Raw genomic sequence first — 25,593 nt, 5'->3', positions numbered from 1 at the left:
AAGGATCCAACGCTGAATGGCTAGTACATAAAAGTGTGTGTTAGGTAGCATAACATGCGAGGGAATACACTACTAAATTTAAGAAATGATTGTGCAAATAGATACTGTAAAGAAATGTTCTGGAGTTACATCACCTTGACGTTTAGTACCAAACAAAACAAAGGTGAACATCAGAAATCCTTAGGAAAGGAACAGCATCCAAGAGAGCAACACAAAAACATTGCTATAGAATGTTTAAAATCTTAATATTGTGTGCGGTTCCTGTCCCTCTGGCCTAAAATTTACTCCTCTTCCCTGTTTTAAATAATAAAGTGTATGGTGCCACTTTGGAGAAAGAAAGTAAGGAAGGCAGAATGGATAACACCAAACCAAGTTTGGATTTATCCACCAAAATGTCCTCAAACACTACTCTACCAGGCTTGGGGACTTCAAAGCCCACTACAAATTCCCGTGCCCCCAGAACACGCAAAAGTTCCTCAGTTTCACATTAATTGAATCATTCTGGTTGGCTTGAGGCCAATGCTTTAAGACATGGACAGGGCCAGTCTGCTCCTCAGGACAGTTAAGGCCTGAAGAACATGCATGGGACAACTGTGCAAGGGAGCAAGGGTATGTTTAACTAGATGGATGTAAGACTATCAATGGCAAAGACTTATACTAATTTAAATTCTTTAGATAAAATGAATTGTAAAAGTCCATTAAGAAGTATCAAGCATCATGTATCAGTTCTGGTTCTGAAGGGTGGGTGTCAAGAGGATGGACCAGACTCTTTTCAGTGGTGCCCAACAAGAGGATGAGGGGCAATGGGAGCAAACTGAAGCACAGAAGGTTCCATCTGAATATGAGGAGAAACTACTTTACTTTGAGGGTGCCAGAGTCCTAGAACGGGCCGCCCAGAGAGGCTGTGGAGTCTCCTTCTCTGGAGACATTCAAACCTGCCTGGACACATCCCTGTGTGATCTGCTCTGGTGAACCTGCTTTAGCAGGTGGGTTGGACCGGATGATCTCCAGAGGCCCCTTCCAATCCCAACCATTCTGTGATTCTGTGTGATTCATGTCACCGAGAGCTAAGAAAGTGTTAAATAAATAAATAAATAACTCCATCTTTGCATTGATTTTGTGCTTCCTCAAGCATCTGCTGTTGATCATTGCAGGAGGCCACATGCACTGCTGGCCTGACTTGGTACCTTTGGTCTTGCAAGGATTTTATGTTTTTATTTCTCCACCGTGTAAATTCTTTCGACTATATTTGGGAGTTACACCAGGGAACAAATGAAAAAGGGTTATTGAAAAAAGTACCACAAAACTAATTGTGCAATCTAGTGCTGTTACAATTCAATCCAAATGTATGGGAAAGCTAGTCAGAGCAGATTCTCCATTAAGTTCAAGCACCATTCACCTAAGGTGGGTTCCCAGTTCCAGACGCAATCTCTAATGCCAGAAATAAGCAGCAAGCCAGATAAGGAGGAAGTATTAAGAAAAAGGTATCAGTTTGTATGTCTCACTGGTCTTCATAAACTGTGCCTTTCCCAAAGAGTATCTTCAAAGAGGAAAAAAAGAGATGGGACCTGTCTAAGAGACCTCCGTATTTCTGTACTGGTATATTTTCATTTCCACAGCCGTAGATCTAAACATGACAGATGGGTAAGGGATGTGTACAAAAAGCAAAAAGTATTTGGATGACATTTAAGCGCCTTTTGTAACAGAACAGCATTGCCTGCGGTTCATAATTCAGCAATGAAGAGGAACAAACCAGAGGGGCAGGGCTTGCTGGAGAATTGTGCAAGAGACATTGCATTGTGTGTCACTATTCAAACATTACTTCAGGCAAAAAACAAACCCAGAAAAAACTCCAATATAACCCAAAAAAATCTTAGCTATGACTTCTGGTAGAGTATGAATTGGATAACTGAAGAGAAAAGAATTTCTATGGCCCCTGAATAACCATTTCTCAGCACTCCAGCTGCAGTTCTCAAAGGAGATACGAAGTGGAATAGTTCTAAAACACATTTGCTACTCTAGTAGTTTGAACATGGTCACATCTCCCAGCAAACAACTGAGGCTGTAAAACAAAATTCCAATTTCAACTTCTCAAAATATAGTTAGAGGCTTTCTTTTGAAATATTGAAACAGTCACCTAACTCTTGCTTGAACAACAATGCATTTGACAGCTGTTTTCAGTGTGTTTTATGTGAAGTTAAACATCAACAAAATCCACTTTCATCAATGAAGCACAAGAAAATAGCTGGCCTAGCAATTCTCTTTATGCAAGTAAGCAAAATTAGTTTGAGTTTTAATTCAATCACTTTATTTTCATGCTTCTTTTTACAAGGTTTCACGTGTATAACACATGCTTTTAGTCTTGCTCTTATTAACCCTGGTTTATGAATTACTGCATAAACTGCCTCCTGTGTACACCTTTTCAAATTACAATGTAGCCTATCACAACAGTGCTCTCAAGAGCTAGAGTATTATGTATAGTGCCTTCTTTATCCAAATGATTTTATACTGATGTGTACCTTTGAAACCAGACTTGTTAGGAAAAAAAAAAAAAAAGGAAAAGACAACTACCAAATTATTTCTGGTCCTTTTTAATTGCAGAGGCAGCTAATTAAAACCATTAACCAACCTTCTGTTGGTTTCACTCAGTGTGACTAGTTCATGATATAGTATGGCCTGCTTCAGGGCGTTGAAAGCGATACTGCTTTTATTGCAAGACTGAAATCAAATGATATCTAAAACCTCTAGTATCATTGACACACTTCAAAACAGGCAGAAAGCTTTTAATGTGTTCTAAAATTTTCATCACTTTTGAAATTCAGTAATTTCAGCAGGAAAACATTCACCATCAACTGAAGTCATAGAAAAGCTAATTCAAACGAGGTGCTTGTAGAGCAACAATATTAGTGATTGGCAGAAAAGTTACGAATCTACAATACAGTAAAAAACCCCCACACTCCATAAACGCAAGCACACACCACACCATGACAACACAGAAACTCAGGCCACTGAGAAGCTGCTCTGCATAAGGAAAATATTTGCTAAACTGATTATTACTGGCAGGGAACAGGAACTGGGATTTTCAGAACCTCAGTGTTTATTGTACAGCTCTACTACCCTATCTGCCTTTGGCACAGTTTTTAGACTTTAAGAGAAATAGAGGTAGGAGCCAGGTAGACTTCATAACATTTTAAAAACCTAATTTGTATATTGGTCTGTGTTTGATTGTAATTCGTTACTCAAACCGGTTATCAATTCATATTCCAGCCACCTACCCTTGCAGCAAAGTAGCTCCAGTGAAACATCCACAGCATCTTCCAACAAGCAAAATAATAAACTTCCACTAATTTATCTAAGGAGGGAGCTGCATCATTTTTATTATACATGTTTAAATCTACACGTTGTGCATTTTTAAAAAGGGAAAGAATGTAAACTGGAAGTGGCAGTCTGGTGAAGTTCCCACTGACAGGAAAATGGGAAACATCACCATTGTTTTTAAAAAGGGATAAAAGAAAGACAGGGGGAACTACAGACCAGTGTCACCTCTGTGCCCAGGAAGACCACAGAGCAGATCCTCCTGGAAACTATGCTAAGGCACATGGAAAATAAGGAGGTGATTACTGACAGCCAACATGGCTTCACTTAGGGCAAATCGTGCCTGATAATTCTGGTGGCCTTCTACGGTGCGGTTACAAAGTCAGTGGATAAGGGAACAGAAACTGACATAATCTACTTGGACTTGTGCGAAGCATTTGACACTGTCCCACATGACATCCTTGTCTCTAAATTGGAGAGACATGGATTTGACTCATGGACCACTTGGTGGAGAAGGGATTGGCTGGACGGTTGCACAGTTCGATGTTTAAGTGGAGACCACCGACAAACGGCACGCCTCAGAGGTCTGTATCGGGACTGATATTGTTTAGGATCTCTGTCAGCAACAAGGACAGTGGGATCACGTGCACTCAAAGCAGGTTTGCTGATGCCATCAAGCCGTGTTGTGTGGTCGACATGCTGGAGGGAAAGGATGCCATCCAGAGGGACCCTGATGGGCTTAAAAGGCGGTCCTATGTGAACCTCATGAAGTTCAACAAGGCCATGTGCAAGGTTCTACACATGGGTCAGGGCAAACCCAAGCACAAATACAGGCTGGGGGGAGAATGGATTGACAGCAGCTCTGAGGAGAAGGACCTGGGGGTGTTGGTTGATGAGAAGCTCAACATGAGCCAGCGATGTGTACTTGCAGCCCGGAAAGCCAACCGTGTCCTGGGCTGCATCAGAAGACAAGTGACCACCAAGGAGAGGGAGGTGATTCTGCTCGTCTACTCCACTCTCATGTAACCCCACCTGGAGTACTGTATCCAGCTCTCGGGCCCCCAACATAAAAGGAACATGGACCTGTTGGAGCAGGTCCACAGGAGGCCACAAAGATGATCAAAGGGCTGAAGCAACTGTCCTGTGAGGACAGGCTGAGAGAAGTGGTTGTTCAGCCTGGATAAGAGAAGGCTTGGGGAAGACCTTTTAGCAACCTTCTAGTACCTAAAGAGGGCCTACAAGAAGGGTGGAGAAGGACTTTTTACAAGGGCATATAACGATAGGACAAGGGGTAATGGCTTTTTCAAAGAGGGCAGATTTAGATTAGATATAACTATTCACCATGAAGGTGATGAGGCACTGGAACAGGCTGCCCAGAGAAGGTGTGGATGCCCCATCCCTGGAAGTATTCACGGCAAGGCTGGACAGGGCTTTGAGCAATCTGGTCTAGTGGAAGGTGTCCCTGCCCATGGCAGGGGGTTTGGAACTAGATGACCTGAAAGGTCCCTTCCAACCCAAACCATTCTATGATTCTGTGTTATGAGGGAAGAGCCAAGTGTTGAAGGAACAAATATATCTGCCTGTAGATATTTCTTTTTATGTATTGATTTTCAACTTTTTAGCAAGTTCTCATTCTTATTTCACTTAGAAGTGCACTCCATAAATTCAGGCTAGGCCTTTGCCTGGATTGAATAGTGGATGGTAGCTGCGTGAAATGTTATGACATGAAAATTTACCCATGTGACCTCTCCTAGACGTCATTGAGAAGGAATATGAGAGTGAAAGAATTGGAGAACACATTAATCTGATGTATAATAAGAAGCAAAGAAAGAAAATTTTTTAATCCAAACTCTCCTAAGCAGATAAGAATCTCTCATGGCACAAACTTCAAGAGGATAAATTGCAAGACACTTCTCAAACTTGAAATCAAATGCTTAGGTTGTAATGCAAAAAAGAAAACAGTGTCTTACCTTGCCCCGAATTGTATATTGCTTTCACAGATTTTTTCACCTTCTGTAGTGCAGTTCTGTCTTGATCCAATGCCTACAATAACAAACAAACTTTAAATATTTACATAATTGATCAACAGAATATATTATAACATTTAAAAAGCAACCCACAAAACAAGTAGTTTCACAGGCTGGAAAAAAACTGCAGATAAAACATATTCAGCCTGCAGGAAGGTCTGAAGTCATTCAACCCCTTCAAAATGAATTAAAGAAATGAAATGAAAATGCTCTGAAGGCAGAATAGAGCAGCAGTGACACCGCTAAAAGAAAAAACATTATTTTAGTTTTGGAATGGACGAAGCATTTATTAAAAATATAATATATTTTGGGACAACAAAACATACACCAAGAAATATTCAGGTAGATGCTTCTACTACAGCCCTATAGTTTCTATAACTAAATTGCTTGTTAACTTATGTTATACACAGATTATCACCTTAACCTCTCGCCTCAGACTTCACAACAGAATGTTTTAAATGCAGAACATGAAAAGTAGCAAATCAAAAGAAAAAGACTAAGATGTGATTTTGTGAAACATAATGAGACTGAAAGGAAGCATTTATAATACTGAAATATGCAGGATTACATCATTCTGAATTTCTGCAATAGTTTCAAAATCCAGAAAATACTTTATTAAGTAATGATTAATTGAGGACTAGATTTCTAGGTACTTTCTCTTATAAGCAACATAACTTCTCCCTATCCAGCCTCAATCTGATGTAAGAAATCAAATTAACTATAGAAATAATTATTATGATAAAACAAAACCTAAAATCAAAGTCAACATTAGTCTGGACTGGTAGAATTAAGAAACTTAAAAGCCACATTCTGGTACTGTACACAGTGATCCAGTTCATTTCACTGGAATTCTGGACATTCTGCATACTTAAAATGTACACGGTTCCCTGCTGTGCGCAGAGAACATACACATCTTTAAATTATATTCTATGCTTTTTTCCCCATTTAGACCATATGCAATTTTCCATCACATAAGTGACGTTAGATTAATAACCTCCAGTTTTAATGAAGCTGGCAGTGTTTGCCATATTGTATTCACATCCAAATCACTGAAGACTGGAGAACTTGTACTCAGAATTACTGTCAGGACAGCAGCTCGGCTGAGCCTGGTAGCTGCTCTAGACCACAAAGTTCATGTTTTAGAGACTCTTCAGTAGCGATACTATCCAAACAGCTTAAAGCTTGGAGTTCCTGTGGGTCTGATATCTGGAGACAGGCTGACCAGGGCAGAAGAGCCGCTACTCCTACAGCAGGATGTACCTCAGAGATGGTCATCACCAGCAACATTGAGAGAAAACTTGACCAACAAGCAGAGTTTTCACTGCCAAAGCTGAGAAGATTAATGTGTATTACACAGGGCATTAAGAAACTCAAAAAAATATCCCACAGCAGGAGTTCCAGGTCAAGTAGAGTGTTAAGCACTGGAGATGGTCACACATAAGGGTACCGCTCAAAACACTCAGTGTTTTGGTGGACGCACGCTTACAGTAGGAACCCATATAGAGGGAAACTAATTAATATGTAACAGTTCTATTTTGGAGTGGCCCAGTTTCAACCAAGCAAAATATGATAGCTGAACAACACATGAAAGTCTGTAACAAATGAAAATGTAATGTTTTTGTTCTTTATCTGAAAACAATTATATTCTCAGATCACACAGGCACTTCCGTGGTAGTTAAAACTGGAACCACACTTACATAAGTGTTTTCTAATACTGTTTCTCTCTAGTTTTTCATTTGTAGCAGAATAATGTATTCAAACACTCAGAACTGCAAATACCATTATTTCTTTTGCTTCCTAGTAAAACAGTGGATTTTACATGACTTCCATCTTGACAGAAAGAGTTAAAATTTTTAAATTTAATAAAATATTAAGAACTCTGTGTTCCTTTCCAAGACAGCACACGGCAGGTGATTCTCCTTATACTCCTTTGCAAATGCTGTCAAAAGCTTTTGCTTCTGCTGGTATGCTATCCAAGACAGTTGTTATTATACATTTCCACTGAAGTTCTCTCCAACTTCAATGAACAGAAAAAAATAATGATGCACTTGTCTGCTGAGAGTTTGAATGCAGGATTAGTATGAGAATCAGAAAGCAATATTTTGGAAAAGAACAAAACAAACCAAAAAAAAAAAAAAAAAAAACCAACCCACCACCACCAAAACATCAGTTAACATCAATGAGATTCAGAAACAAAACTTTGCATTAAGTTTGAATATTGAAACAAACTAGACACTCAAGAAAAGAAAACAAATATAAAAACTCCAAGAAAGATGGTACTCATTCCTAAAGATATCAAACTAGAAGACTAGGACAAATAGACTAGAAAAAAATCTTCAAACGGAATTTGATATGGCATTAAATTTAATCACTAATATGGGAGCAAGAGGGAAGGGAACATTCATTATTTTAAGAGAGTAATCACTGAGCAAAGCAAATACAGAGGCGACATCCACTGCCTGAAGGAGCCGGTGATCTAAGCCTGAATGACATCACAGGTCAAATTTGTATTTTTATATTTGCAAATATGATCTTTATATGAACTAGTTCTTCTCAGTCCAAAACTCCCTAAATAAATCCATGCACACTTATAACCGTATACCAGGGCAGAGTGTAAAATGCCAAGTGCAGCAGGAACTCGATCTTGTGTAAGATTCCAGGTATACAAAAACCAGTATCTAGGGCTTCTTGAGTAGTTTTGGCTGGTTCGTTGTTGTTGCTGTTTGGTTTTGGTTGGTTTGTTTTCTATAACTGTAGTCAATTTGTTTCCAAATATATTCCATTCCTCTCCAATGTCTTGAGCTAATAAATTTTAGCTGCACTCTGCTGCAAAAGAAGTTCACTGCACTCAATGCTCCACTCAATTCTTATTCCAGAGTAATACTTTAAGCATGTTAAACTAGAAAGGAACAGCTTTACTTTCCCCAGCAAGGTGAAAACATGCTTTTGCAGTATCTGTTAATTTTATTTTACGTATTTAGAATACTAAATATTTTCATTCCTCATCTCAGAACCTGATTTTCCAGTAAAAGTGACATACATTTTTATTGTTGACAACTGCGACAGCTTAGAGAACCAAGGAGTCTCTTGTGACAACCTCTGGGTATCCAGATGTGCTCCTTCCTACACATTAAACTCCTCCTGGTCACCCCCCATTCCTGGAAAATGCCTCTTCATTTCTGTGATACCGACTCCCAGGAGGCTTTTTAACTGCCCTGGAAGAACGTTTTCTTACCCTCTATGCATTCTGAAAAGACAGACAATTTCCTAAAGGTACCTGCACCACAGATATGCTACCTCCTTGGTTGAACAAAGCTTTATTCTTGAAAACGGTCATTTTGGAGACAAGCTCCATCTATTTAAAATAATGCAAAATTAGCATTCACAAAAACCCCTGAGACATATTAGCGAAGAAATCAAGAAAAAAAAAAAAAAACAGCAACCATATTTCATCTGCTTATATAAAATTAAACAAGGAAAGCTGCTCATACTCAGCAGGTTTGCTATGCTCCATCTCTGACACACGCTCTGTCACAGTTTCGTTTTCCTGCATTCCCTTACATTGAAGCTTATGCTCGAGAAGAAAACCTCCTGATCACACAAGATCAGCTCTTCTAACTAATCAGTTTTGAATCCCCCAGACAGTCACCCCAGATTTAATTTATCTTTTCTGCTAAAATACAGCTACTTTGGATACAGCCTGCAGTTTCAAACTACCAATCTAGTTCAACTCTGCCTCTCTTTCCTCATCCCAGAGCATTCGTGTTGGCTACACCAGGATTCAGCTCAGGAGCTGCTGTGGCGACCTCAGCTCCTGAAAAGCAGGGGCTCCTTCTGAGCACTGCAGATTTAGCTCAGCTTCCATCAGCACATTGCACATTGACAGAAATTGGTACTTAGAGCTACCATTTCACATTCAGAGGCAGGACTTCTCACAAGTCTTATGAGCGGCTGAGGGAACTGGGGCTGTTCAGCCTGGAGAAAAGGAGGCTGAGGGGAGACCTTATCGCTGTCTGCAACTACCTGAAAGGAGGTTGTAGCATGGAGGGGGTTGGTCTCTTCTCCCAAGTAGCAAGTGATGGGATGAGAGGAAATGGCCTCAAGTTGTGCCAGGGGAGGTTCAGATTGGATATTAGGAAAAAATTCTTCACAGAAAGGGTTGTCAGGCATTGGAACAGGCTGCCCAGGGCAGTGGTGGAGTCACCATCCCTAGAGGTGTTTAAAAGGTGTTAGACGAGGTTCTTAAGGACATGGTTTAGTGCTGGAGTTAGGTTTGGTTATGGTTGGACTCCATGATCCTGAGGGTCTCTTCCAAGCAAAATGATTCTGTGATTCCCACCGCGCTTTCCCTCTTAAGATGTACATGTAGTGGTAGCTATTCGTAACAATATGAAAATTGGAATAATGTCCAAAACAAAAAAACAATCGAATTTATTTTGGGGTAGAGGGAAGGTGAGTCCTATCAATGGATCATTTCACTGATGTAGATCACTGGGTAGCTGCACGTACACTTTTACCAGCACGACACAGCACCCAAGTCAGCAGTGGATCCCAAGAGGAGGATGTTGACAAGCCCTAACCCAGCCCAGCCCAGGACCAGGCAGAGCTGTGCCCTGTACACACACACAGGCTGCTCCTGCCTCTCTGCAACCCTCTGGAACCTGATCTCCCCTCTGTAAAGGGTATCTCTATTTTTGGGCCATGATCTGTTTTAATAGCTAGTAAATTTTAAACCAGAAATTACACTACTGTGCAGTCTATTAAGTGCTAGATTCTGGATTGCTATCTGTCTTTGATGTACTAAAAACTGACAAACTCACATTTAGATGAGCACTAATTGTTTCTTTAGAACCTTGTGTCTTTTTATTCTGTAAGGATATATACGTATTTGTGTGTGTGTGTGTGTATATGTAGATATGAATATGTATACATTTGCGTGCATATGTGTGTATGTAAAAGTCTATATACTGGAGATCACAGTTAAGAATACTTAATGCACTTATTCCTAATAAACATGAAAAACATGCTTTGAGCAAAACCAATATCTTCCTTTCTTGATTGATACAAAACTATTACAGAAGCTGATCACAAAAGTGTTTTCTACACATATTAAATTTAGCTTTTCTAGAAGTCAACATCATCCTGGAGGCACACATTGGCACAGAGGATCCTGGCCCCGTCAGCTCGCTAAACCTACTAAAACATCAAACGTGTTCTGTGTATCTCGCAAACCTTTACAATTTGAAGAGGCAAAAAATCCCATTGATTTCTGTTTCAGTGTTACAATAATAAGAAGACAAGAGTGGCTCAAGACACAGCCAACCACATTAACATGTCAGCATACATTATTAATCCTTTCAAGTGGGTTATTATCCAGAGGAGATGCATTTTCCAGCTGGGACAAACTGTTTATCCTCATATCAGGAGGAGGTTTAGAATTTCACTGAATTTTTAGGAGGTTTGCCCTATAAAAAAAAAAAAAAAAAAAAAAAAACACAAAAAACTATGTCCTATCACTACCAAAAACCATCCACAAGAATAATATACCAAACCAAAAGTGTTTTAAACAATTACAGTATTTCGTCCAAGACAAACCCATGACAGAAGCCTGAAGGCTATTACAGCTTGCACAGTCTATCAACTCATGAAAAAAACCCTTCCATGTATTTTAATAAAACATTTTCATATATTAAAAAAACAATCCATGTGAAGTACAGAAAATTTGAGGCTATACACACAAATAGGTATAATGAATGCTCGATACATCACAGAGAAGTGATTCAAACCACCCTCCCTGTCCTGCCCTCACTCAGCCCAGTTTGTACCAGCCCTGCCAGTCACCCATGGGAAACCCGTTTCCAGCTGCTGGTCTCAGCACATCTATATGACAGAAATAGGGGAGTGGTTAAGAATTTTCTAGAGATACTTAATCCCTTCATGTAAAAGAGAGATATAGACAGGTCCAGTTTGAACTTGTCCTGAATTACTTAAAAACCCAAAGGTTCAAATGAGAGAAAGCAAACAACAAAAAAACACATCAAGAAGCATTTATCACTGTAGTAACTGCCACCAGCATCAGGTAGCACACCACCATCTACCAGCTACTCCCAAACCAAGACCAATTAAAAAATAATATTCTTTAAAAAAAAATGTGATTTCCTTGAAACTTGGAATCTTCAAACACTTAACAACGAACTAATGAAAAGAACATCATTACTCAAATTTAGGAAATACATTTTTTCCCCAGAAACCATTTTTTTCAGGGAATGCCAAAGCTTAACAGAGATCCCATCAGGTGAACTCCCCTGACATCTCCTGCTGTTCCACGGCCTGATGCAACTCGACAGCCTCTCTCCAAACCAGCGTGTGTCAGAAAAGTCACCAGCACCTCAGTGCTGCAAAGGTCACGTTAGATAAGCAAAGCTCATTTGTGTATTCTCTAAGAAAAGTTGCAAAAATAGTCACTAAATTATTCTTCAAATACTCCTCAAATGGCAGCACAGTAGATATTGCTTGTAAAATCTCTCTAAAAAGTTCAGTATTGCTAAATTTTAATTTGTTTTGACAGTCGATCTTTGGGTCCCTCTTTGCAACCACCCTCCTACCCAGAAGTCTTTTCTGCGAGAGCAGAATGCAGATACTAATTGCTATTTATGTTATGATTACTTTTAGATAAAATGAAGTTAGAGTCACACTTTTTCTAATGAGCATGGAGTCGATATTTGTCGATGTGCACACTGACACTTTGGGGAATATTTAACAATATTTTGGGCAGTTCCTTCCTTTAATAGATATCTCAGTTGAATTACATTAATACTTCTGAGTTTAGCTCATTTTGTGCACAAGCTACATTTAGAAATAACTGGAAAAAAAAAATCTATGAGATTTGTTTCCGGATACCATGATGACACATATCAGATTCATTTTCTAACTTCTGTTGTGTAGGAGATGCTAAAAAGCCCACAGCTAGTGACAAAACTTGAAAATATCCAGTGACAGATCCTAAATTTTCTCTACAGGCACAGGCTCTAAACCAGATTCTGCTGGGTAGAAACTAATCTTCGTGATACATATCACAGAATGGTCTGTGTTGGAAGGCACCCTGAAGATCATTTAGTTCCAACCCCTGACCAGTTTGCTCAAGGCCCCATCCAGCCTGGACTGAACACTTCCAGGGATGGGGCATCGACCAGTTCTTATTGCCAATATTTTTCACAGAATCACAGAATGTCAGGGATTGGAAGGGACCTTGAAAGATCATCCAGTCCAATCCCCCTGCTGGAGCAGGAACACCCAGATGAGGTTACACAGGAAGGTGTCCAGGCAGGTTTTGAATGTCTCCAGAGAAGGAGACTGCACAACATCCCTGGGCAGCCTGTTCCAGTGTCTGTTACCCTCACTAGAAGAAGTTTCTTCCCAAATTTAAGTGGAACCTCTTGTGTTCCAGTTTGAACTCATTACCCCTTGTCCTATCATTGGTTGTCACCGAGAAGAGCCTGGCTCCATCCTCCTGACACTCACCCTTTATATATCTGTAAATATTAATGAGGTCACCCCTCAGTCTCCTCCAAGCTCAAGAGCCCCAGCTCCCTCAGCCTTTCCTCACACGGGAGATGCTCCACTCCCTTCAGCATCTTTGTTGCCCTGTGCTGGACTCTCTCCAGCAGTTCCCTGTCCTTCTGGAACTGAGGGGCCCAGAACTGGACACAATATTCCAGGTGTGGTCTCACCGGGGCAGAGTAGAAGGGAAGGAGAACCTCTCTCAACCTACTAACCACCCCCCTTCTAATAAACCCCAGGATGCCATTGGCCTACACCGGTGACAAGATGCCTTGAACTAGTGATGACTATTGAGCAGTTCTATCATTCACTGCATCCAAACTCACTTCATTATACTAGTAAGCTTTACTACTAATAATTAGAAACCTAAGACAGCAAAAACAGTGCAGCACAATTTTACCTATTTCTTACTCCAGCAGCAGATAAACGCACAAACGTAATTAATGAGGTAAAATATTACTGAAGCTCAGAAAGCAGCAAACCCAGAGTCAGCCCCAGAGCTCCTGAAGATACCGCTGCACAAGATCCCCAAGCTGGGCACACGACTTTTGCTGGCGTTAAAGCTGCGCCACGCTGGCAGGTGATTGCACAGAACACAAACAGAAGAATCTTCCTACATTATAAATGTTTCTGTGTTGAAAACTTAGCAAATCATGGCACGTTGACAATCTTTTTACCTGAGTTGATCCTTCTTGTCCACATTAGCAATCTGCTAAATAATGCTTTAAAAGCACAAAGGGAATGGTCTTGAGCTGAGAAACAGAAGCCTATTCTGTACCCTACTCTCATAAACCTCTCCTTACACTGTTTTTTCAAAGTCTAGTGAAAATATATTACTTTGAGTGCAAGTATTGACTTCCAAATACTACAGTATGAAATTTTTTTTACCAGCACACAAATACACAATTCCATAGAAATAGTATATTAACTACATTTTTAATTCATTTATTGAAGATACTTGTAATTTGAAAAACTCAATAGACTATGAAGTGCCACTTTCATTTACCAAAATCTTAACTCGAAGAGTTTATATGCAAAAGACATAACTAAACACAACGCATAACAGCCCCAAATAGAACAAAATTATTTATTTTCTAGATCAAAAGATGAATACATCAGAAGACAGCGAATAGTTCAGGTAAGGTATTTCAAAAGTAAGAAAACTGAGAAGATCGCACAGAAACAGCATAAACACAAACACATTAAGCAGACATACCAGCAGACATAGATTTATTAGAAAGAAATGTGATTCTAGGCAACTTGAATGGGAAAAAAAAAGCACAAAACTCTCTGGAGAATTGCTCCCCTCCCACCCTATCTGATTGAAAATTTCACTAACAGGAGAGCCCTTCAGTTGCTGCACCAAAGCTAAATACCAGAAAATATTTTCCTCCCATGTTAATTCATCACTTTCTTCTTTTGAAACCACAAACTATTTTGCAGCATGCCCTGTATTTAAGCTGTTATCCCATTAACTCACAGACATTATCTAGTCAGGGAGGGAACAGGCACTACATCAGGACTCAGGAGTTACAATTATTACCAGCTTCTCAGGCAGCAAGATTCTTCAGACTTTTTAGACATTCTATGAACATTACAGAAGCTCAAAAGTGACACTTGGGGACAAATGAAGTGCTCCTCACTGAGCCATTGCAGTTCCACAACAAACTTACACCTCCAGCTCAATTAATTCCCATCAGTATTGGTATTTGTCGGTACCTGGTATCATCTAGGAGCAGAGATATGGAGGGCAACCGAAACATATTCATGGTAGACCAAGCCATTTCAAAACATTACTATTACAAACTCTTTTTTCTTTAAAAGAATTGCATCATTGGGAAGGGCATGGTCCCTTACTTGAGAACAGAAACAACCCATGCTCCTTCTCCTCCAGCCCCTGAAGAAATACTTCAACGCATACACTGATGCATGACTGCAATATTCCATTTCAGAATTATTCCACTCAGAGAGAAAAAGCAGGTATATAAACACATTTAAATTCTTTTATTAAAAAAATAATTTTAAAAGTGTTTATTTGTTCCGAGCTGCAGATTTCAAGAGTTTCATTAGGTTACAAAGAAATAAATGGGGTTTCCATTACAACATAGACCCTGATGACTACTACAGCATTTACAGCACTGTGGGGCACAACAGCTCAATTTGTTTTGTTATTGGAGAGCGCTATGATGACAAACGCAATACCACTTCATCTTACCTCACATTAAACCTGAAACCACCACCACGTACTATGAAATTCACAGCTACACTCAGATGACCAGCAGGGAGTCTAATCCTTCTTACAGTGTATAATGTAGACTGACACTATAGGATAAAAACAAGAGGTAGAATAAATAGAAACATTCTAGAAAATAAGCATGGATTCTATGTTTTTTGTTTTTAAGGCAAAAGTTAAAAATGGAAATGAGAAATTTTACAACATACAAGAGGAGTTGTTTCTAATCATTATGATTAGACTTTGGCTAGAGATGGTTAATAAAATGCACAAGAGGGGTTTTGAGTCTCCTCTTCAAAAAGGGAAAAAATAAAACCACAAGAGTATAATTTAGATGTGAAGCATTAATGTCATGTTGAGACAAACATATGGTCTGGACACATTTGATTTAGTGGGAGAAATTACAGAAAAGGAAGCATGATAATCTCAATAGTCGATTCTAATATTTTAATAAAGGTCTTGTCTAAAAACCTCTATTTTCTCCTACATTGTCCTTCATTTCTTTTGACCACCATGAAAACCAAGATGCACATCTCATTTTCCCTGTGGTACTGAAAAACAGACCTCTACAAGCAATATAGGCCAAAAAAGCCCAACCCATAAATATGTGTGTAATACATATTAAGTAATGATATACATGTTTAATTAACAGAATAATTCTATATACAACTTTGACCTGAGTGAAATCTGCTTTCTCAATACACAAGTAAAATACAGTGAAATGTGAAGCAATATCCAACCTAAAGCAAAGACCTACAATTTAATTAGATTCTCCAGGGTTTATTTTGTAGATGCTGGCACACATTATGATCACTGGCAAGCTGCTTAAGTCCAGAAAGGAATTTCTGACTTATGTACAAATGCATAAGCTACAGCAATCAATCAAGGGTGAAAGAAAATGATATTACTAACAACACTGAAATCCTACAGTGTAAAGGTAACTTTAATTTGCCCCAACTCTGTATATGACCTGACAGAGTCATAGGGACAGAGAAGCTGCCACTTTCCCTTCCAATTTTACAATATAAATACAGTGCTGATTTTAAAGGTCTCATGTTAAAAACACAATGAAACTTCAAAGAATTTAGCAGTAATTTCCAGGATGTTGGGAAACAGTATGAACATTTTTCAAGCAAACTGCTAGTTCCTTCATAGCACCTTTTTAACGTAGTATTGTGTTTGGTAAAAATAGTCCTACGCTCTTTCCCTTTTAAGACTGTATTAGAGAACAGCCGCCCTTAGAGAATATTCTATACATTTTCTTAACAATATTAAGCTTCACACAATTTACAGTCAAGATCCTAAACATAACTAAATTCCACTAGCAATATCTTTGTTCAAAATACTCGCTGTCAAATATAAAAATAGCTGTACTGTATTCCATTTAGAAAATGCAACTGATTTATCTGATCACAGGTTTAACTGAATACTGTTAATAAACCTAATGCCACATTTATAACACAAGTATATAGTTGTCCTACTATCTGAACAAAAAACTGTTTTGTTAGGGAGTGCTTAACTGCCAAAAAAAATTATCCCAGTTTTATGAAACTTTTCAATTATGGTGTTTAATCATTTTGGGAGACATTGTGACGCAGCTTGTGCAAGTTAGCAAAGAGTTTTCAGGAAGTGAAAAGGCTTTGGAATAAGCTGGGAGAGAGGTGACTTTTTGAGGACCTGGGGCATTCAAATTCCACAGATCCAAATGCAAAAATGAGTCAAAGATAACAGCTTCCCCATATATGTAGCACCTGTAGGAGGTTCAAGTTCAGAGGAGGCAGAGAAGCCCCCGCACAGCCATCCTTTCCTTCTCTTCTCAAGCTAGAGCTCAAAAAACTTCAGCTAACACTTGTGCCAAACTCCCAGGCATCCACCCACACTGAATATCAAATAATTGTGCAAACTCTGCTGTAAATTATGTCAGTGCATTTCTGTCAGATAAAACATAGGCTTTGTATATAACTCACATATAGTGAATATTAGACATAAGGGACATTAAACACAGCAATAAGTATTACGTTCTCGGAAATCAATATTCTTGCTCTACTGATGGCAACAGCCGTTTATTCAATAACAGCCACATTCTAGCAGCAGCTATTGACTTTTAGTTTATTTTGCTTGGAGCCATAACAAAAAAAAACAACCACCACCGCCACCGAAGCTTCAAAATGCTCACAGTTTATCACTTCCTTGTGATATCAGATATTGCATGGAAAGTAGGTTTTCAGTCTCTTTACTCTCATCTCCCCCTTTGGAAGGCATTCCAAATCTTCAGATAACTACTGCCTATTTCAGGGGATTTAAAACACATGTGTCCCCAGACCTTGTCTGCAAAAAGCAGCAAGGAAGGTGAAAGTAGAATCAGCTTCAATAAATCATCAGATGGCATTTCCCACAGGACTAGATAGAATATAAATTAAGGCACACTCAGTGCAAAACAAAATTTGGAAATAACACTTTTGCATACAGGAAGAATAGGAAAACACCAGCGAGAAGGAAAATATTTTTGGGTTTGAGGTTTATTTTTTTGTTGTTGTTGTGGGGTTTGTTTTTGGTTTTGTGGGTTTGTTTTGTTTGTTTGTTCGGTTGGTTTGAGTTTTTTTAAACAGCAGTCTTGCAGCGGAAGAGGATACGTATCACTTCAAAAAAGTACAGGCTGTCAATATTATTGTCTAAAATAAGGAATTTAATTTATGATTCAGGATAGAGAAAGGAATTTGGGAAAGCTAATGAAAACCAAGACTTCTACCACAGGGTAACAAGGCTGCATGGACAAAACTGATCATTACCATGTAGCTTTTCATTCTTGTATAATATGTAACTAGAAAATATAGGTTACACTTAAACATAGGACAAAGCAATGGCATAATTTAAAACCCACTCAAAAGCACGGGAATTGCATAATAAAGCTTATTTAATCAGAAACAAAGTTATTAATATTTTAGTCCAATGATTTCTCTTAACTACACAATCCCCCTCCCTCAAAGCGCAAAATTAATACTAGTATCATTAATTTATACCATTTATCTTAAAGTTAGCTTGGTTCTCAAAAACTATTTATTCATTCCAGCTCACTTGAAAAATCATATTAGCGAATCTTAATGGATGCAAGTAGTCCTTAAATAAAATTCACACATCAACATCAGTCTTAACAATACCCAGGAAGCTCACACAGTTGATGAATGATACTATGTAAAAACTAGACACTGAGACCACATCTGGAATATTGTGTCCAGTTCTGGGCCCCTCAGTTCCAGAAGGGCAGGGAACTGCTGGAGAGAGTCCAGCACAGGGCAACAAAGATGCTGAAGGGAGTGGAGCATCTCCCGTGTGAGGAAAGGCTGAGGGAGCTGGGGCTCTGGAGCTTGGAGGAGACTGAGGGGTGACCTCATTAATGTTTACAGATATATAAAGGGTGAGTGTCACAAGGATGGAGCCAGGCTCTTTTCGGTGACAACCAATGATAGGACAAGGGGTAATGGGTTCAAACTGGAACACAAGAGGTTCCACTTAAATTTGAGAAGAAACTTCTTCTCAGTGAGGGTGACAGACACTGGAACAGGCTGCCCAGGGGGGTTGTGGAGTCTCCTTCTCTGGAGACATTCAAAACCTGCCTGGACGCCTTCCTGTGTAACCTCATCTGGGTGTTCCTGCTCCGGCAGGGGGATTGGACTGGATGATCTTTCAAGGTCCCTTTCAATCCCTAACATTCTGTGATTCTGTGACACCAGAACCACAGTGGATTAATAAGCTGCAGTATTTTAAAATTAAATAACGGCACAGTAGATCTCTCAACGCAGCAAAGAAGCTGTGAAAAAAACAAACTTCTAAATTTATGCAACAGTATTCTCTTTACAAACACCTCTAGACTCAGATGATATGGGACACAACACAATGTTATCAGTAATATATGTAGTACTGTTTCATGAACACTTTTGCCTAGCCAGAAAGATATTTTCTTCATTTTTCCTCTGCTGCAGCTTCTTCGTTGTATTTTTTTTAATAAAAATTTAAAACCTCCAAATGCAATTTAATTCAGCAGAGGCATTTGAACAAAGATGGATTTTTCTCCTCTTCCTTCGGATATAACAACCCTTTCACTGCTTCAGCTGTTTACAAAATACGATAAAATATACACTACATGGACACATATGGTTAAAAGACTCTCTTTGGAACATAGAACGACTGTATAGAAAAAATCGTGAGTAATATCATGAAAATTCAGACAGGAAAGATGAAATGTTTAAGCAGATGAACATTAAACTCCATCGCATTCCACATTCCGGCTGGTATATAATGACCAGAAGCAAGAGGTCACCAGGCATGCCGGCAGGTTTCTGTGGAAAGCCTGAGCGCTTGGGTGCTCCACAGGACCTGGAGAAGGTGGTTTTCCCATTTCCCTCTGCCAACCACTCACTTCCAGAACCTCCTTTGTACCAGCACACTGGTGTTCAGGAAATCACAACGTAAAGAAACTAGATCAGTGAAAATTGCCTTTTCAATTTTTTTTGCGCTATGGCCAGCACAAAGGAAAACGACTACACATGCTGGTGACTCTACCCCTTTCAATGGATGCAGAAATTTATAACGGATTAAAATTGCCATGTGACCATAACCTGAGAAGACAGATGACATTTAATATTTCAACTACATTAAGATTTGTTCCATCTCAGCTGCATCCCTTGCATTCCACCTACTTTTGATCCATGAAGACACACTTTGATTCTGTAAAATGTGGATCCTTAGAAGCCAACTCTGTGAAAACCATCAATATTTATGCACGTAGGAGGTAAATTCAATTTTCTCCTTCACCAGCAAGGGTGACTCGGGCTACAGATTTCCTTTTTTAATCTCACATTCTTTCTCTTGATTTTAAAATGGTTTCATCCTTCAGAAACTCAGTCAACTATTTAAACTACAGCAACTAATTGGAGTTCCTTGTGCCTTTTCTCATGATCTTCACAAGTGCATAAACCATCGCTGAAGTACGGACTGAAGCTCTATACTGGCAGACATGGAGAATTACTGCACTTGGCAACACCCATCAAGCAAAATCCAAAAAGCACTTCATGCATCTTTCAGTGTGCTGTATTATCAAATGTCACAGAATGGTTAGGGTTGGAAGGGGCAGTTTAAATACCACCTTCTACTTTTACAGAACCATTTATCCCCTACGCTGCAGATCACTCCAAGCAAGCAGGGCTTCCCCTCAGTGTGCTTCTTGCTCAGAGAGAGGAGGCTTTATTTAGTAAAGGTGAATTTAGTGCTAAAGGCCAGAAGCTGGCCTTGACAGTGAACTAAACAGAAAGAAAACACAAAGTGGTACAAGAGAATTTGCAGGAAATTGACATGAGCTTCTCCAGAAATAATTTACCCTGAATTTCCTTTCCCAGAGCAGCCCGTTTAGAAGTCCCACCTATTCCTCATTGTTACCTGGGACAGTAAGTGGAACCCTTCCCATGTATGCACAGCAGCTACACCGGGCACAAGCTGCATCTCTTGAGATGAGCACACAACAAGACAGAGCCCAAGCATCCTGCCTGGCCTCAAAGGCCTCCAAAAATCCCAAATGGCAAAGAGGGACGGGTATCCAATGGTGAACACAGTTTATTCTGACACAAAAGGCAGACCAGGTAGCAAATTCAAAATAAAAATGGAAAAGCATAATGCTTTGCACAGCATGTGGTAAATGCTGGAACTCCTTGTGGATCCTTAAATTTTATATACTTTAAGAAAAGAAAATGGGGAAAAAAATTCAGCATGGCCATTAAATATAAATTCAACATTTCTGTTCTGCCATATGCTGAGCTGCACAGGGCTGTTACACTGGAGAAGGTATCCCTACATCTCTGTCCTCTTCCTACACTCTCCTCTTGTCATCTGCTGTTGGCAACATCAGAAAAGATTCCAGGCTTTTATCAACTTCTGGACTATCCCAGCACAGCTGTTTTTTTACTATGGTATTTCTGTTATGTAAGCTGTAACGAGAAGGAATTAACCAGTAGATAACCATATATGCACAATACCAAGCAACAGACAAACCTCAGTAAAAAAGTGGAGAGGAAAAAAAAAAAGCCCTGCAGCAAAGTAGGACAACTTTTCCTCTTCCTTCACATCCTTCACATAGCTTTCATTGTCTTCAGATCTGCATATCAGCTGTCATTGTACAACCCCAAAATCCTATTCACATATAAGAGGGGAAGATTTTCTGAAAGGTTTAGCAGTAATTAAGTAGTAAGATATTAACTGAACAATTACATTCACCAGACCAATGAAATATTTCATACATTTTGGTTTTTAAATGTACATAGCCCTTAGACATTACTTCACATTTCACAAATTACACTGATGTCCTCTAGGAAAATCAAATGATTAAACTTAAAATAAACAATTTGTTCAAATTTCCGTTGTAGGTTTTAGAGTATGTCTTAAACTCAAAAGAGAACAAAACCCGATTGTTTCATGTATAGATTGAAGAATGTCTGTTTTTACAGAGGTAGAAAAAGAAAAGCTGTCTTAACAAGGACAGCTGTTTGATATTGTATCTTTTGCCCTATACTCACCAAGAGCAAAAGTCAATTAACTTCTTAATATTATCCCAGAACATCCAGTCTTTATGCAGTGGATGGAAATGTACTGAACTAATGCATCTAATTTAAATACTAAAAGTATAAAGCTTTTTCAGAAAGTCATTGTGTTTCAATAAAATCCATAATCCTTTACAGAAAAATGAACTGACTTTTATTAAGCTAGTTCCTAGCCTTTTAAGAGTAACATTTTAATACAGATTTTCTTTATACATCCACTGTTTTGGAAATAATCTTGGTGCATCAGACACTGGAGAAATGCACCATGCTGAGTTCAGCCTTTTACTGATCTCCTTGCCAAGAAGGATAAGAAGATATATTGCATTTGAGAAGTATCTACCTTGATACAGAATATTTTGACCAAAAAAAAAAAAAAAAGTATTGGTGAACATCTACCTGGAAAACCACAACAAAATTCCAGTTTACATCATTGCAGGTTTGGATTAAACTGAAGGTAAGGAAAAAAGAAATGGTAAAAGACAGGGTAGCGATGCTGCCTTTAAGTCAGAAAGTCTTGATTCAATCACAACAGCTTTTATGGAACTTCAGCTCAAAACATCTCTGTATGTTCATAACCCAGTGGAACAGCACACCAAGACAAATAACACTGCACACTGTTTCTACACTTTTTGCATAAGCATCCATTCCTCCCCTTGGTTAGCGACAGCTATGGGCTGAGCAAGCAAAGGCACCTACACTCCCATGACCATAAATCTTTCCTTGTGAATTCACAAGAGAATATTGTAGGATTCTATTTTTGCCTTGGCTTATTACAAGTCACCAGCAGGCTGCTAGAAGAGAGTAAATCGTACACCTGGCAACTGCAGTCTCTCAGCGCTTTCATGAACGTCGCATTGTTCGGCTCTCCGGGAGCCGGTGCTGCACAGAATGCTAAGGGCGGCATTCAAGAGGGGCTGAAGGCAGGACACAAATAGAATGGAGCAGGAGAAAAGGAAGCTGTGTGCAATGATGCAAAAAAACCATCCTATTGCTGATTTGTATTCTGCCTGAATACGAGGAAGAAAGTAAGACAACCTCCATCTCATTCACATGAGGAATATAAATAGAAGATTCAGCAAAGAAGTATTTTTCTAAGCGTTTGCATTTGGAACATATTCAAACTCTGGTTATATACTGAATAATCATAAAGGCAACCGTTGTTAATCAGAAAATCAGAGTTCCAAAATCTGGAAACAGACTGATTTAATGCCAATGCTACATACATACAATTTATGTAACGTAAACAAATAGAAATCATAGTTAAAGGCACATAATACAGTAGGTGATGGCAACTGTGGATATGACTGTATGGTACATTTCACAATAGTTACATAAAGATGAAAGGCAGAGCTTGAGGACCATAAATTAGGGATTATTTCACAGACATTCAACTGACAAAGTCATAGGCACTGAGGAAAAAAATTGGTGCTAAGGAAATAATACAAGCAGGGAAGAAAAAGAAGCAGCGCAGTGTAGAAGCACATTAATATGCATCATAATAAGAAAAAGATGAAGCAGATTTGCAGTACAGAATCTTTTCAAGGCATATATATTACTTGCAGCTCACTCTTCAGGATGGTGCACAAAAAGAAAGGCCCCTTAGGGAGCATTGGAAGGGAACTCCTCTTAGGTGATGCTTTGCTGTTGTTTAAAGGAGGAAAAACAAACAAACCACCCACACCAGACATATTTGTGCCACTCCACATAAAGACCATATCTATAGCCACAAGTACAGCACAATATTAGGATAGGATCTGAAAACAAAGCAGACTTCATCCACAGAAGGTGCATTTCAGACAGGTTTAGCCCAGACCAGATCTAACCTGCGCTGTGCACTGAATGCTCTTCAGCAGCTGGGAGCGCATCTTCCAGTTTATTTTCATGCAAAAATCAGTTTTGTCTACTCTAAAACTGCTCCATGACATGAGACACAGCATAATAAGAGAGATAATCAAGAAATTCACTTCAAAACAACACTCCTGCTCCAAACTAGAACACGATAAATAGCACTGAAAACGATACCACTATCAAAAACTTATTGTCAGATGAGCCTGATTTTCAGAAAGCAATTGACTACCATATGCTTCCTCATCCCCCAGTTCTTTAAATTTCGTGCTCATTTCTAGAAAATTGTATCCATTCATTATTCCTTCAAAGTGGGAATTGTGGGTTATAGGTTGTGCAGAAAAGGGCAGCTTTCACTAGGCTTCTGTAGGAAGAAGCAAAAAGCCCTTATGATATTGGGTATGATCTTCAGAGGGCTCCACCAACAAAAATAATAACCTAAAGCCAAAAGTGATACTTGTTACAGCTCAAAGATTTGCTATCTTTAGACATATAACTTGGTAAATAAAACTCTCTTGAACTGCAATCTATAAAAAGCCTCATTGCCAGGTTGGATATAACCCAAGAGTCGACCTCGTACTATTTCAGCCACACCCAAACGAAAGCAGAGGAAAAAGACAGCCATACACACAAACTCCATCCAAATGGGTTATGGGTTGCTAGTTTCAGTAGCTTGACAAAGGTCAGGTTCCACATTCCTAGTTCCAGCCAGTACCAAGGTTGATCATGAACTTCCAGCAGATACACACAGCACGGCAGGCTCCTTATGGCTGGCATGGACCAAAGTACGTTTCTGCTGTGTAATGTGCCTCATGCACAGGGACATACACGTACAAACAGGTCTCTCAACCTGCCTTGAGACCTCACCATGTCTCCAGTAACTGCCTTGGGCCTGCTGGTCCCCCTAGCAGCCAACTGGGAGACCTGTTCTCTCAATCTCTTCAATATTTGTGGCTGCCTCAATACCCGACTCCCAAGCATCTCACCTGCTCACCAGCCTAATAACAGTCCTGCTTAATATGGATTAGCCAAATGTTGCACACTGACATACCTGTCCACACAGCATGCATGCATGCCAGTTGCTGGCACCCCAAGGCACACGGGCCCTTGTGACCCAAGTCTCTGACTCCAGTATGGACCGTATCTGACACTGGCACTTAGTGCTCCTTATATACATGCATATGCATATAGAATAGAGCCCTATCACCCAAGAAAAGTAGCACTAGCCCCTTTGTTCCCCTATCCCTCTGTTTTCCTGTGCTTGTTCCTTCCCAAACCACCTCAGATCCTCCTTTACCCTGCCTTTGGTCCTTCCCCATAACATTCCGTACTAAGTCCCGAACAATTCCACGATGCTTTTCCCCTCATCCCATAATGAGTCTCACGGAGTTGATCACACCCCCGTGGCAGACTTGGGAAGAGCAAGGTCATGGTGCTCCATTTCTCAGATTACTACCATTTCCCCACCTGTCACCATTCCACTGGGTCCCTTTGTGTTTGTGGACACGAGCCCTTTATCACACAGTCTAACTTCTCCCCCCACTTAAAAGTACCTCAAACACTCAAGAGTTAAGGTGCTGTGATATGAAAAAAATCAACAGCTTCAGCAAAGGCTGAAGTATTCTGACTTATATTACCAAAGTGCCCAAGCATAAGCCAAACTCCTCTGGGGTAAGAACTCTGCCAGTGCTTAACAAAGCCTCTGATCTGACAGAAGGAACACATGAAAGAAAATGAATACGCTTTCTTACACAACAGAGGAGTACAACAAGACAGCACTTGATAGCATGACAGACAGCACTCTTTTCAAGTTTCTACTGACACCATGAAAGAGAAATATGTAACATTTGAGCAGACTTGTAGGGAGTCCCTAGCAAACATAAGACATACCACAGAAGTCAAAGAAGCTCCCTTTAAGTTTACAAGCAAAAGAACACAGAAGGCCGGAGTCAAAGACGGGCACAAGTAGAAAACAGCAAGAAAGAGACAACAGGTTAAGAAAAAGTGCAAAGCTGTGAGGTTTTTT

General features: G+C 39.5%; 1 protein-coding gene across 5 annotated transcripts in view; it reads right to left on the bottom strand.

Annotated features, from left to right (window-relative positions):
- Nucleotides 1-25,593, bottom strand: part of ASAP1 (ArfGAP with SH3 domain, ankyrin repeat and PH domain 1) — a 132,889-nt gene that overhangs the window by 71,755 nt on the left and 35,541 nt on the right. For all 5 annotated transcript variants that reach the window (XM_082044544.1, XM_082044545.1, XM_082044541.1 and 2 more), the window contains one exon: nt 5,286-5,358. In XM_082044544.1, coding sequence (XP_081900670.1) covers nt 5,286-5,358 — 73 coding nt within the window. The remainder of the gene's footprint in view (nt 1-5,285; nt 5,359-25,593) is intronic.

This window comes from Streptopelia decaocto (genome assembly GCF_964273445.1).
Source record: "Streptopelia decaocto genome assembly, chromosome: 2".
NCBI classification, from domain to species: Eukaryota; Metazoa; Chordata; class Aves; order Columbiformes; family Columbidae; genus Streptopelia; species Streptopelia decaocto.
This window is presented reverse-complemented; position numbering and strand designations above follow the sequence as displayed.